Source organism: Pseudocercospora fijiensis, assembly GCF_000340215.1.
Source record: "Pseudocercospora fijiensis CIRAD86 unplaced genomic scaffold MYCFIscaffold_5, whole genome shotgun sequence".
Taxonomy (NCBI): Eukaryota; Fungi; Ascomycota; class Dothideomycetes; order Mycosphaerellales; family Mycosphaerellaceae; genus Pseudocercospora; species Pseudocercospora fijiensis.
Window position 1 is genome coordinate 2322130 of NW_006921536.1, and position 14143 is coordinate 2336272.

Below are 14143 nucleotides of genomic sequence, written 5' to 3' on the forward strand. Positions count from 1 at the left end.
CGCCGACTTCGAAACACACGACAATCGCGATGGCCCCTACCGACAACAACCAGAAAGGCCACCGCCTTTATGTGAAGGCAAGCCCTCCCTGATTCCGCCGCACCGCTCCATGCCTCCGCCGCCAGTCGAATTGCCGATTGAGCCAGAATGAGGGCAAGATATGCATACATACATACAAACATCCACATACACTTGGTGCTGTAAAGCAGTCTGTACTGACTGGTCCTGTTGCAGGGCAAGCACATCTCATACAAGCGTGGCAAGCGCAACACCGACCCAAACACCTCTCTCATCCTGATTGAGGGCGTCGACGACTCCAAGGCCGCTTCTTTCTACCTCGGAAAGCGTGTCGCATATGTCTACCGCGCAAAGAAGGAGGTCCGCGGCACCAAGATTCGCGTCATCTGGGGCAAGGTTACTCGAACACACGGTATGGCTTGAGTTGAATGCGCGGCTTGGCGGGAAATAAACATACTAACGTGGGATTGTAATAGGCAACTCTGGCGTTGTGAGAGCACAGTTCCGCCACAACCTGCCATCCAAGTCCTTTGGCGCCATGGTCCGCATCATGCTTTACCCATCCTCGATATAGACACGACTACCGGACTCCTGTCTGCTTCACTGCTTCGATGGGAATGACTTGCATTGTGGAGATCGCATTACGGCGATGGCGGCTTTGAGGGTGATGGGAAGAGCAGGGCGGTGTCGTAGCGCACGCTCGCCGGCTATCTTGTGACCATAGGGCAAAGGCGTCAAGGGGAGATTACCAGGTTTGACAAAACGATACCAGCGCCTGTTTTCTACAGCCATGAAATGCATCCAAAATCACGAGGAGATGCCCAAAGATAAATCTTCACTTCTATTTCCCTACGGCACATCTCAGATAAGTCATCATGATGGTGGACTGATGTGATCTCGTAAGGTGCTACCCAGATAGGCACAACTGTTCTTCTATCCGATGCAGGTCAGCACCATATAGCAAGGGCTTGCAGCAACCCGTCGTATGCTTGACTTCTATCACTTACGACGGCGCCATCGTGCCATGAAGGATTGCCGAGTGGAGGCAAGATTTGTTTCGTATTTGGAGTGCCGCGGCGAAGGTGAAGTCTCGGATGGGATCGTTCACGTCCGCAGCAAGGCTTGGGCGAGATAGATGGGTTGCTTAAGGACACACAAACGTAGGGAATTTTTTTTTTCTTGAATTCGTCATCGGTGATATCGCAGCATCGATCAGATACTGGAGCCTTTTTGTCCATTCTACCAATGCCTCGCTAATTCAATGAACCAAAATAAGCCACTTTCTCAGGTCATGCGAAAACCACCCGATTGTCAAGCTCATCGATCTCCCTCTTACCCTCGCCAGTTCTCAGACCCAGATCCCGCCTCTTAACTTTCCTCTCCAGTTCTCCCTCCGCCCTCTTATTATACCTGCCCGCCTTCGCTCTCCTCAGGTCAGATCTGATCTGGTTTGGCGACACAAATTCCTTATTCTCGTAGATGACCGGGCCACCAAAGCTTCCCTCGAGAATCACGATGGGCGTAAGTACGAATCGTGGTCCAATCTCGACCAACGAGAGATGTGTCTCGCCTTTGCCAGCCTTCGACACGACTTTCGATGGGGCAGAAGCATCTTCCGTCTTGTCCTCCGCGGTCTTTCCCTTCGCCTGCTCCGTCTCACTGATCTGATAACACCGAATCCAAATCTTTCCATCCGCAATCGTAAAACCCATCACGTGGTCCGTAAACGGCTTAATCTTTCTCGAACTCTTGGGCACACCGAAAGTATGCGTCAAGAGCTCCTTGATGAGCCTCGTATGCGCTTGCTTTTCGAACGCTGCGTCAAAAGACAAAATCGGTCTGCTGCCCTTCAAGCAATTTCCGGTAAAGTTGAGTTCCTCCATGGTGTGGATATTCTGGCAGTGCATCTTCACAGTAGGTCCGTTGGGAGGTTTTGACAGCCAGATGTAGAGGTCCTTGGCTTTTCTTGCTTCGAAGAACATGACATTGTTGCAGTTGTAGAGGTCGGCGAGTTCGTTGAGTTGGTGCAGTTGGGTTTTCGTGTCGAGCTTGGCGTCCTTGCGGGAGTGAGGGAGGAGGGAGTTGATGTCGCCAAGAAGATGGCGGTGTCTTTGCGCGCGAAGTCAGTAGGGCGTTGGAAGATGGTGCTGCTACGCTGGATTTTACCTGTATGTTACGCCTCTGGATGTGAGGATCAAGACTCTTTGCTTGTTCTTCGGCTTGGCCTCGCCATTTTCGGCCCTTGCGTCCGACGAGGGTTTTGATTTGCTTACTGCGCGGTATACCGTTGCCATGTTTGCAATGCGACGACACGGTAGTGCAATAAGGTGTTAAGAATCGCGAAATGCTGCCCTTCTCTTCTGCCGGGCCTGCGACAGAATTTCTGGAATCTGGAGCTGAGCTAATGCAAGATACGCTAGTCTGGAATGAGCGTGCAAGGATCGTGGGCAAGATTAATAACGGCGGCAACAACTCTCGACCAAATAAGGTACGGAGGATGCGATGAAAGGTCAATACAGCTTTCACGACGCAGCACAATGCTGATGGCAAGATCGCACGCTCACAAACAGCGGTATACATATGTACCTTAGTCTCGGTCCACGCCCATGGGGAAAGAGTGGAAGGGCATGATTAGCTGCGGCAGCTCCCGTTCTCACTGCTCTTCTCCAGACGAAGTGGACGTGGACGGAGGCACACGAATATTCTAAGCCATCTCTCCACGCCGCTATCTCCATCGCCATCCATGTGCCGCGCTCACAGAGACGCAGCTCACAATGTCGATTTCGCTCAAACAGAATCCATGCACACAATTCCACCACACCCGCGCTGTCATTTATATTGTGTGCCATACCGCGTCGCTACGCGTGCCGTGACGCCGACGCCTGGTCGTGTTCGGAGGTGGGTGGAAGTAGTACCTCGTAGCAAGCAAAGTTCCATTCGGGATTGCGACCAGTGATCGCGATGCTCCAGCCGGCCAGGCAAGGCACAAGCCCAACTCACCCAGAGCCCCAAGCCATCCCATCTCGCTTCCTATGACTAGCTTCCATTGTCTCAAGCACGCTGCCCATCCAACACCTCCTCCACCCTTCCGCCTCACCGTCGCCGCATCGTGAAATAATCTCGCTCTGAACACCTCCGCCAAGCCGTCTGCGAACGAGTGCGCCGCCGCGTGCGCGCCATCCGCTAGACCACGCACCCCTTAGAACACTCGTTGCTGAGAGCCAGTCTGATTCGCGGCGCAGCAGCAGTCAACGAACCATCATCGACCGCGACCACTGCCATCAACAGACGGCCATATATCATCGCGCGGACATCGTGCCGGCATCAGCAATAGATGGCGCGGTGAAAGCAGAACACCACCCGTAATTCGGATCGAGCAAGACGGCCAAGATGGAGAGCGCTCCGTCGCCGCCACAGCCGTATCAGCAGCTGGCATATACGCCAGCATCGCCTTCAGCAAATCGACTCCCTCCACCTGAGCGACCGACCTCGAGCTACTACGATCCTACCAAGGACAGCACACGAGAAGCCCGCCTCACCACCACGCCATATCAAGCGAGGTCGCCGGTGCAGGTACGAGACCTGAGTGAAGGAGAGGCGCATGTGAATAACAGTCCTAACGAGTACAAACAGCCCCGGCCTATCTACGAACCTGTTCCACCTCCCTCGCAGCCATATATCAATGGCCACGCCACAGAACCCAGGGCCAACATGAGCCGCCATCCAAGCCAGTCATCACCGTCTGTGCCATCACATGCCCATCCAGTGCCAGCACCGCCAGCACCGAGCGACCTAAGGTCACCAGGAGGCGCGTATGACCCAGTTCGAGGCAACGGCCACCATTCACATTCGACATCAACCGAATCTGCCGCGCCACGTGAAGAGACACGTCGGAACGTTATGAGCATGCAATCTATTCTTTCAGATGCCCCAGAAGCTCCAGCGCCTGCTTCAGACATCAAAGCTGCACCGCCGCGCTCCCGGAAACCCTCGATGCCTGCAGATCAGCCGACAGCATCAAAGCCGCCCGGTCGTAAGGCGAGTCGGACATCGAGTGCTTCGCTGAAAGGCAGAGAAGCAGCAGCAGCAGTACCACCTACTGTCGCCTCCACAGACCCCGCCATGGCATCACCACATGCCCATGGCGCAGCTCCGCCGCTGCAACCTCTTCCCCCCCAGACTGGACCACCTAGCTTGACCATTCGTGATACTGAGGCTGCGTACAAGGAGATTGAAGCTCTGGATCTGTCGGATGTTGAGAATGAAGACTCGCAGCAAACTCAGACAGCCAAGCTGGACTACAAGCAGAGGCAGCACAAGCGAGCGCTTGAGCAGGAGATCGCCGAGAACGTGAAAAGAAAGAGACGACGACTCGACCTCATGACCCAGTATCATGACCACTTCAGCGCTGCTGCCGATTCTGAGCGTACAGTCTTCGTCGACCAGTACGAGCAGGAGGTGGCCGAAGAAGTTCGTCTCAAAGAAGTTGAGGAAGACAAGGAGCGCAAGAAGGACCAGCAGCGGAAGCGTAGGCGTGAGAAGGCTATTGCTGATGAGCAGCAGAAGCGAGAGGAAGCGCTGCAGACATTACAGACCACCGAGAACGAAGAAGAGAAGGCTCGGCTGGAGCGTGAGATTCAGCGATACGATAAGAAGATCCGTGATACGCAGAGCAGACTTCAAGGCATCACGCCTTCGAAGGAGTTCCGCAATGAATCTCCGCACAATGCCGCCGCTCTCTACCGCCGCGAGCGTGAGGTCAATTTAGAAGGCGGACTGATGACATCCTTCTACACTAGCGGACAGGGCGGTATGGACGAAGGTACTCCCGAATTCGTACCGACTGGCAGAGGTCGGGGTCGTGGTGGCCGCGGCGGTGCATCTGGTCGCGCGCGTAAGAGCAAGGAGCAGAAGGCCGCCGAGAAGGAGAATGCACGGCTCGCGCAGACATATCTCGATCAAGGTCAGGACCTGCCTCTGATTGCACCAAAGGAGGAAGAGCGACTCGCCGCATATGCTGAACGCAAAATGCGTGAGGACTCGGAGCCAATTAGTGAGGCGACTCCTGTTACCTTCGACATCCAGCCAACCGCAGGCTTGACAGGAATGGCGAAGTTCGAGAGCAAAGGCTACAATCAAATCTACGAGCAGATCACGCGCGAAATCGCCAAAGGTGTGCCCAAGGTTGTCCGGATTAAGAACAACAGCCTTGATACCAAGCAATCGAACGCTCGCAAGACAGCCCAGCTCGCGGCAAAGGAAGCTCGTCGCTGGCAGCTCAAGACCAACAAGAGCCAGAAAGATGTCGCTGCTCGTGCCAAGCGCGCTATGCGTGAAATGCTCGGCTTCTGGAAGCGAAATGAGCGCGATGAACGTGAAGGCAGGAAGGTCGCTGAGAAACAAGAGCTGGACAAGGCCAAGAGAGTTGAAGCTGAGCGTGAAGCGAATCGCCAGAAGCGCAAGCTCAATTTCTTGATCTCGCAGACCGAACTGTATTCTCACTTCATTCGCAAGAAGGTCAAGACCGACGATTATGAGAAAGATGGCGTCGACGGCGATGCCGCTCAACCCAGCGAGAGGAAGGCTGAAGACGATCCACACGCGACCAAGACAATTGATATGCCCGACTCAGTGGCCAACCCGGGAGCAAAGGTCACCAATTTCGAGGATCTGGACTTTGATGCCGAAGACGAGACTGCACTGCAGCAGGCTGCGATGGCGAATGCCCAGAATGCTTTGAAGGAAGCGCAGGATCGTGCAAAGGCATTCAACAAGCCAGATTCGGACGGCGAAAGTGACTCAAAGGATCTTGCAGATGCCCAAGCCAACTTCGATGAAGGCGAGATGAACTTCCAGAACCCGACATCGTTGCAGAGCATGGATGTCACGCAACCCAAGATGCTTACATGTCAGCTCAAGGAATATCAGGTCAAAGGTCTCAATTGGCTGGTCAATTTGTACGAGCAGGGTATCAACGGCATTTTGGCGGACGAGATGGGTCTGGGAAAGACTGTGCAATCGATCTCCGTCATGGCGTATCTTGCAGAGATGCACAACATCTGGGGACCTTTCCTCGTCATCGCGCCTGCAAGTACGCTTCACAACTGGCAGCAGGAGATCACCAGGTTCGTCCCTTCGATCAAGGTGCTTCCATACTGGGGATCTGCAAAGGATCGAAAAGTGCTGCGGAAGTTTTGGGACCGGAAGCACATCACCTACAATCGCGACAGTCCCTTCCACGTCTTGGTCACTTCTTACCAACTTGTTGTGCAAGACACTGCTTACTTCCAGAAAGTCAAGTGGCAGTACATGATCTTGGATGAAGCCCAGGCCATCAAATCGTCACAGTCATCTAGATGGAAGTCCCTGCTTGGCTTCCATTGCCGAAATCGACTGCTGTTGACCGGTACGCCCATCCAAAACAACATGCAGGAACTGTGGGCTCTGCTCCATTTCATCATGCCTTCGCTCTTCGACAGCCATGATGAGTTCTCCGAATGGTTCTCCAAAGATATCGAAAACCACGCGCAATCGAATACGAAGCTCAATGAGGATCAGCTGAAACGACTTCACATGATCCTCAAGCCTTTCATGTTGCGACGTATCAAGAAGCATGTCCAGAAAGAGCTTGGTGACAAGATTGAAGAGGACGTCTTCTGCGATCTCACCTACCGCCAGCGAGCGTACTACACCAACTTGCGCAACAAGATCAGCATCATGGATCTGCTCGAGAAAGCAGCTGTTGGCGACGATCAGGACACTGCGACGCTCATGAACCTTGTCATGCAATTCCGGAAGGTCTGCAACCATCCCGATCTGTTTGAACGCGCAGACACCTGGAGTCCGATGTCCATGTCCACATATGCCGAAACAGCTTCCTTCATGCGCGAGGGCCACAATGTCAATGTCGCGTACAGTGTGCGAAGTCCGATCGAGTGCTGGATGCCGAGCATGCTTGGAGACAGTCCTGGCCTGCTCAACGTGGCTGGACCCGATAATCCTCAAGCCGGCTGGCGGAACAAGTGGCTGAGCAACGAGCTCAGCATTTGGGACCCGCAGAACATCCAGAACAGTCAGAAGGGCCGCGGCGGCTTCTCCTGGCTGCGCTTTGTGGACCAGTCTGCTGGAGAAGTTGCGTGCACTGCGCGGCGAGGCTTGATTGACCGTGTCGTGGAGCTCGCTAAGGAAGATGATCGCGCAGGCAAGCTCAAGGTTGCATACGATGACTTCGATGACGAAAAGATCAACGCCGGATGGACTCCTGTGCACGCCATGTTCAACATCGTCAAGCGCAACGACCGTAAGCCACTTGCCGACATCGCTGTTGACGGCAATCTTGGCAAGCTTCTCACCATCTCATCGACCGCAATGCAAGAGAAGGGCTACAAGGTCATCGAGACGTGCTACCTGCCCAAAGCTACGGCACCTCCTGCAGAATTTGTCTGTCCGAGCCAGCAAGCACTCCTCCAGCAAGAGACAAGCTTCTTCAATGTGCCAATTCGTCGCGCGCTATACCCAATCAATTACGAGACCGAACGTGCCTTGCTGCAGTCGAAGATTCCTGCTTCGAAATATCCAGTCACCAACCTGCTACCTGCACCCGAGTCCGAGAAACAGCGATACACCAAAATTCAGGTCCCGAGCATGCGCCGTTTCGTGACCGACTCAGGTAAACTGGCTAAGCTGGATCAGCTGCTGCGCGAGCTGAAGGCCGGCGGGCACCGTGTGCTGCTCTACTTCCAGATGACACGCATGATCGACTTGATGGAAGAATATCTCACCTATCGAGCGTACAAGTATTGCCGACTGGACGGGTCTACCAAGCTCGAAGACAGAAGAGACACTGTCGCCGCGTTCCAGAGCGATCCGTCCATCTTCGTGTTCCTGCTCTCCACCCGCGCTGGAGGCTTGGGTATCAATTTGACATCGGCTGATACCGTCATCTTCTACGACTCCGACTGGAACCCAACGATCGATTCCCAGGCCATGGACCGAGCACATCGTCTCGGGCAGACACGACAAGTCACGGTCTATCGTCTCATCACTCGTGGCACCATCGAAGAGCGTATCAGAAAGCGAGCGCTGCAGAAGGAAGAAGTGCAGCGTGTCGTCATCACGGGCCAAGCTGGAAGCACTGTGGACTTCAACAATCGGTCGCGCGAGAACAACCGTACGCGAGAGATGGCCATGTGGCTGGCAGACGATGACCAAGCCGAGGCTATGGAGCGTCGTGAGATCGAATTGGCGGAGGAAGAAGCCAAGGCTGGTGGCAAGAAGAAGCGAAAGAACGCTGCCGTGGGCAAGAAGAAGGAGGTTTCCATGGATGACATGTATCACGAAGGTCAGTTTTGATTCCACCAACCCATTCCCACCATGGGCTGCATTCTAACATCATCACAGGCGAAGGCAAGTTCGAGGACAACGCTTCTCATGAGCCATCGGGCGCAGCGACGCCAATCTCGGCAATGGATGGTCCGCCTGCGAAAAAACGGAAAGGACTGAGCAAAAAGGCCAAGACGGTCAAGCAGCGACTAGCTGTGGTTGATGGTGAAGTTGGCTGATCGATGACGCGTTGAACGGAGTGTGTTTCTACGCAGAGCTGGCACAAGGAATGTGGCTTTGCACAAAATGGCGTTTGGGACTACAGCAGCAAGCATTGGGCACATCGCTTGGCACGACAGATGGGAGCAGAGGACGTGCATAGATGGACGGCGGGCGGCGAAGGGACAGCATGGCGTTTGGAGGGTCAGTGCGATGCCACGTATAGGTGGCCTGCACTCGCTGTATTATTTTGTTAACGATCGATCTATCTTATTGATACTGATACTGATGGAGGTCGTGTTGAGATGGTGTGGACAGTAGGCCCAGTTCGGTGGCTTCCGACTCTGTCTGCGTAGTGACGAGGATATGGCGGTCGATATGGCACATGGTCAAGTCTATACGGTCTCTTTGATCCATTTCCAGAGCTTGAGCGCATACTCCCGATCCACCGGCTGGATATCAGAAAGCGTCGGCATTGATGCTACTGTGCGCTGGGTCTCGAGGCGGCAGGAGGCGGCCTCCTTCCCTGATGGTCCGTCATGGCGGCCATACGCCTTTTTCCAAAAGTCGAGCAGCATCAGAGCCGGGTGGCGATCACCATTCTCGCCGCGGCTTTCTTCACCTTTGCTGCTCAAGTGTTCAAGCCTCAGGAGCCACTCACTCGATGGAAGCACTTCGAAGGGCTCTACGCTCCGTATCCAATCGAGAAGCATGCTCCAGCTGGTGGTGCTGTCCTGATTCAGCACATGCAGCGCCAGAATCTGTTCATCCTGATGCCGCTTGAGAGCACCAAGTCCAAGTTGGATGAAAGCGGCGGCAGCTTTGTCCACCGGCAGCCAGGCAACAGCTTCGTGTGGAAGATCTGGAAGGCAACCGGTCACTTTGCCGCTCGCTAGCATCAGTGGATAGGCTTCCGACTTACTCCAGATGCCGTGGACAGTATCTCCACTCAATTGGCCGAGCCTCACAATGCTCACGCTTTGCGCAAGCTCTGGGTGGGCAAGTGCGGCCTGATGGCAGATGTTCTCCGCCACCCATTTTGAGCGAGAATAGCCCGCAGGGCTGCTTACGCTGGGGTCTGTGATGACTCTTTCTGGAACCGTTCCTCCTGAGAACGAAACCGAGTAATTTGCGACGGAAGCGGCACTCGAACAAAACACGAAGTTCAGAGGGGTGATCTTCCCATCGGGCTGGTGTTGGTGGTGCAGTGAACTTACCGCGAAGTTGAGCAGGGTCTGTAGAGCGGCAAAGTGCTGCTTGAAAGCATTCAGCGGCAGGGTAAAATCGACTGCCCATGCCAGATGGTACAGCACGTCGACCTCTCGCACGAGCTGCTGATATATGTCTTCCGGAAGGCCCAGCCTTTGGCTGGACCAATTGCATGTGTGTATGACGGCTTTGGTCATGAAGTTGTGCGCTGCTGCAAGGTTTCGTTGCTCTAGCGCTTTCAACACGCGCTGCTCTGCAGCCTCTGGACTGTCGCCGCGAAGAAGCAAATGGATGCGCGACACTGTCGGGCGTACCAGAAGCTGCGCCAGCACGTGGCTTCCAAGCGCACCTGTGGCGCCTGTCATCAAGATGGTCTTTGCTTTACGACGTCCAGAGGCGTCCGGAGAGGTGGTGGAAATGTTGGAGACGCCCGCTTGAAGCTGGCCATACTGCTCGGCAAGACTCTGCATGAGTGCCCGCTGGTCGCTGCTGCCGTCGCGCCCAGTGTGCCTGCCGTGTCGCATGTCCAGGATGGTCTTGCTGAGTTGCGCTATGGTGCCGCAATCTTGCACGATGGTCATGGGCAGCACGGGAGAGTTCTCAGGCAACAATACCGACACGGCGCGGCGTATCTGCAAACATGCCGCGGAATCGACGCCGTAGGCGAACAGATCCGTGTGCGAGTCCAGCTCCTCTGCTCGGGAGTTTTGGCAACCCATGACGGAGCCGACGATCCCGGTGATGACACACTTCACTTGGTCGTCGGGTATATTCTGCTTCAGAGCTGACGTCTGGCCGTATGCTGACTCGATTTCATAGCTGTACCTCTCCTCGGCTTTGCCACGGAGAACTGTCCCCTTGCTGCTCTTCTCGAGCGGCTCTTCAGAATGCGGCATTGGGATGAGCATGTTGCGCGAGATGCGCGCGTAAGCCTCGCCATCTCCATTGACTCGTTCTACCTCAGGCGCCACTCGGTCCAGAAGCTCTTCGTCGCTCATGTCTCGAGCTTTGGCCGATCGAAAGAGCAAAGCACCGGGGTATGGCTTCTGTTCTCCAAACACAAGCCCATCCTGAAGAAGCTCGGAGCGAGCAACTAAGGCCGCTTCGACAGGCGCTGGGTCGAAGCTCTTTCCGACGGTAAGCGTCAGCCGAGAGTCCGCTCGGGAATGATAGCGCCATGCGTCGGGTAGCTCAGGATGTCGCTCAAACAAGTCAGAAGTCGCAAACGATCCGTCGGCACGATTCGGCTTGGACATATGCGGCCAACCGGGCAATACTACAAGCTCAAAGAGACCGCTCTCTTGCTCCACGAATTTGAGCCATGCTGCTCCTGCCTGAGAGAGTCGGAGGTACTGCCAACCGCGATCCATTTCGAAGTTTCGCTCAGATGACATGATGAATCCGCACTCTGCGCTCCCGAAGCGAGACACGAGACGCACCCCTTGCTCGACTAGCTTGTTCCCGATTTCCTCGGGGAGAGCAGATCCACCCACGCTCACCATCTCCATACCCTGCAGATGCTGCAGGCCTACATCATCAGTGGCCATGGTCTGAAGCACATACGGCACTGATGCGAAGTACTTGATACGAGGACCTTCTGTCTGACTCGCCGTCTTCAGGCATTGAACAATATTGGCAGCTGTCATGGGGACATCGTTGCTCGGGAACAGCCATATCAACGCCCTGCTTGTCCACGCACGGAAGAGGTCCGCAATACCGCCATGATATAAGGGAGTGCTTGAAAAGGTTGCAGAACCTGATCCGTCGAGCCGCGGCAAGACTCCCGCGCCGGCATAATGGGACTGCGGGATTGGCTTGGGAATACCGCTTGACGTGCCAGAAGTGTGAAAAAGGTATGCAATATCAGCTCTAGACACGCCTTCCTTCAACTCTCCTTCGGCAGCTGGACGATCAGCGCGTGCACGATCAACCTGTGGTAAATTATGCAGCTTCAACTCAAAGTCTGTCCCGGCCTCTACCCTTGATTCCTCCGCCAGCTGCTCATACTTTTTGTCGAAGATGAGATTCTGGGCATTGCATTGCTTGCAAAGCTCTGCCACCCCTTTCGACGAGTTCTGCGGAGCGACCAACAGCACAGAATGACCGAGTCGAATCAGGCCCAACCAGGTGAATAAAAATTCGACGGTGCTGGGGCAGAGCAAGGCAACCACTTTCCTGCCATCCACTTCTAGGATTCCCGCCAAGGCATTTGCTGTGCCAACCGATCGGGATAGAACATCTTGGAAAGTAAAGATATCCGTGTGCCACGTTGCGCTCGACTTTGATGAAGGAGTATAAAATCCAGCTGCAGGATAGTCGGGATATGACTTCGCTTGTTGCTCGATGAAGTCGGTGATGTTTGCGAATGTATCGTCTCTGTGAGCCTGGGCTTCTCCCAGCGTACAGGTGAAGTAATTGAGCTCGGGCATCTTCCACGTCCACTCTGCCTTTTTGGTAGAGGCCACATGAGACCAGAATTTTCATCAAATGCTGTCTGCATGCCCTTCACCACTTACCTGATTTCTTACATACTCATGACGTCCTAGATAGCTACTTCCATTGAGAGCAGTCCGTTAACTAGTGCCTTCTCTAGGTTCAGGTAACGGGGTGGTACTCCAGACGGAAAGAAAGCTGTAACCATGGAGTATTAGGAGGAGCCTTATTGAAAAAAATTTACCTTTCATCTCGCCTGTGCAACCATGAGCGATGATGCTTCTCCATACAGCATGAAAGAGACACATTTGATGAGAGTGGTAGGCAGCCGCTAGCTGTGACTTCTCTAGCTTCGAAAGCTTCCAACTAGAATAGCCGTCGAGGGACTTCGGGCAATCCGCTCACTCACCTCCAACTACACCTCGTTGCAAGATACCCCCAACATACAAATCGACACCGCACTCGACTTGACACAACCTCGGAGTGAGACCTGTACATCCGTTTCCTCTGCGGTCCAGCTCGTCGTAAGCGAGATATCAATTATGATGACAGTGGCGTCGCACAGCGGCTATTATGCGATGAGCGTGCAGGTGCCGAAAGTCGAGGCCTCCTATTGTACGCTGCTGGTAAAGGTACAACTCATGCTTCAGCCAAGACTGAGGGTAGAAGAGGCCGCACCTGCTTCACCTTTGACTGCCTGGCAGTTTTTAATAGAGCGCACAACACCTAGTTGCTCCCGAGTGGCGTTGAATATTGTTGCCATCCCACTCGTTGACCTCCAAAGATTTCAATATGGCAGCAGCGTCCAGAGTCAACCAAGACATTATCGGTAGTATGTCCGCCACCGACAGCGAAGGACACCATTTCCCATATCGTCCTTTGAAGGAGTTCCGGCTGCTCGATGTTCATCCTTCGCCGCATGATGAGCCCAAGATCATCTGCTCCATGACCCACAAGAGTCTTGGTGAGCGCCCGCTTCCTGCCTATGAGACCATATCGTACTGCTGGGGCAACTCCCTACATCGATCCGAGGTCATTGTCAATGGCCACAGAGTCTCGGTGCCGGCGAGCACTGCCATGGCGATAAGACGAATGCGTCGCGAGGACAGACCTCGAACACTATGCAAGCTCTAGATCTTCGCAATGCATCCGAGTGTTCTACTGATTTGATCCAGGGATCGACGCTCTGTGCATAAATCAGCGCGACGTAGACGAGCGTACTGTTCAGGTCAGCCTGATGGGAGAGATTTTTCGTCACTCGACCGGTAATCTCATCTATCTTGGAGAAGATGGAGACTTTGTGGGTCCGGCTCTGCAAAGCATACGCAACATTGTGGATGAAGCACGTCAGAATAGCAATCATTTTGAAGATTTGTGGGCTGTGGTGTATGACTACAAGTATCAGGACTGGCTGTGGTCTTCAACGGACCTCAAAGCTGAGATAGACGTACCGGCACTGGTAGCATTTCTCTCGAACGATTGGTTCTCGTAAGTCGTCTCGTCTCCTTTGGTCGCATGTTGAAGCACTGACATGTCCACAGCCGTCTGTGGGTGATCCAAGAGACCGCCCTGGCGCCTCATAGCACATGCATCTACGGATCTCATTCTATCGAACTCCTCGATCTTGTCCGAGCATTGATCTGGCTCCGGCATAAATCTGCCTATCTCCCACGCGAATTGACCGACACGGCAGGCTTCTTTCAAGCTGCAAGTGTATGGCCTTTGACTGACCCCCAGAATGGATGCAATTATCGAATTTCAAGATATGGCATGTCGGCCATGACTCTGTTCAAAATGCAACAAGACTTCCTCGCATCAGATCCCAAGGATCGGGTCTACTCCCTTCTCGAGCTTGCACGGCCAGTACCACTCGATGACCATGATGCAGAGGAGACGCGTATGACTGGCCCCAAGGAGCAGGCATTCAAGACTTTGGAGGGCC

The 14143-nt window shown here is 54.2% G+C and overlaps 5 protein-coding genes across 5 annotated transcripts; 3 read left to right on the forward strand and 2 right to left on the reverse strand.

Moving 5' to 3' along the window:
• Positions 1 to 861, forward strand: MYCFIDRAFT_49677 (uncharacterized protein). Its single transcript, XM_007928847.1, has 3 exons — positions 1 to 77; positions 235 to 430; positions 495 to 861. Exons 1-3 carry the CDS (start codon positions 30 to 32, stop codon positions 590 to 592), a joined length of 342 nt encoding a protein of 113 aa, XP_007927038.1. The 5' UTR covers positions 1 to 29; the 3' UTR covers positions 593 to 861.
• A 353-nt stretch (positions 862 to 1214) lies between these two features.
• Positions 1215 to 2318, reverse strand: MYCFIDRAFT_70568 (uncharacterized protein). The gene is made up of 2 exons (XM_007928924.1): positions 2185 to 2318; positions 1215 to 2127 (listed from the first exon to the last, which is right to left on the reverse strand). Exons 1-2 carry the CDS (start codon positions 2310 to 2312, stop codon positions 1308 to 1310), a joined length of 948 nt encoding a protein of 315 aa, XP_007927115.1. The 5' UTR covers positions 2313 to 2318; the 3' UTR covers positions 1215 to 1307.
• A 1822-nt stretch (positions 2319 to 4140) lies between these two features.
• On the forward strand, positions 4141 to 8579 carry MYCFIDRAFT_30073 (uncharacterized protein; the record flags this gene model as incomplete). Its single annotated transcript, XM_007928740.1, has 3 exons — positions 4141 to 5071; positions 5123 to 8359; positions 8419 to 8579. 3 exons carry the CDS (start codon positions 4141 to 4143, stop codon positions 8577 to 8579), a joined length of 4329 nt encoding a protein of 1442 aa, XP_007926931.1.
• A 375-nt stretch (positions 8580 to 8954) lies between these two features.
• MYCFIDRAFT_29743 (uncharacterized protein) lies at positions 8955 to 12197 on the reverse strand (the record flags this gene model as incomplete). The annotated part of the gene is made up of 1 exon (XM_007928739.1): positions 8955 to 12197. One exon carries the CDS (start codon positions 12195 to 12197, stop codon positions 8955 to 8957), a length of 3243 nt encoding a protein of 1080 aa, XP_007926930.1.
• An 892-nt stretch (positions 12198 to 13089) lies between these two features.
• Positions 13090 to 13492, forward strand: MYCFIDRAFT_18253 (uncharacterized protein; the record flags this gene model as incomplete). Its single annotated transcript, XM_007928723.1, has 2 exons — positions 13090 to 13297; positions 13377 to 13492. Coding segments are annotated over 2 exons (324 nt in total), but the record flags the coding sequence as incomplete, so codon positions are not given.
• Between the last annotated feature and the right edge of the window lie 651 nt (positions 13493 to 14143).

Excerpts from the sequence above, each read along its gene's own strand:
- MYCFIDRAFT_49677 (XM_007928847.1), top strand. The coding sequence starts at position 30 with ATGGCCCCTACCGACAACAACCAGAAAGGCCACCGCCTTTATGTGAAG. Across the intron at positions 78-234 it reads GCCACCGCCTTTATGTGAAG|GGCAAGCACATCTCATACAA; the intron begins GCAAGCCCTCCC and ends GTCCTGTTGCAG. Across the intron at positions 431-494 it reads CAAGGTTACTCGAACACACG|GCAACTCTGGCGTTGTGAGA; the intron begins GTATGGCTTGAG and ends GGATTGTAATAG.
- MYCFIDRAFT_70568 (XM_007928924.1), bottom strand. The coding sequence starts at position 2,312 with ATGGCAACGGTATACCGCGCAGTAAGCAAATCAAAACCCTCGTCGGAC. Across the intron at positions 2,128-2,184 it reads TCCAGAGGCGTAACATACAG|ACACCGCCATCTTCTTGGCG; the intron begins GTAAAATCCAGC and ends TCGCGCGCAAAG.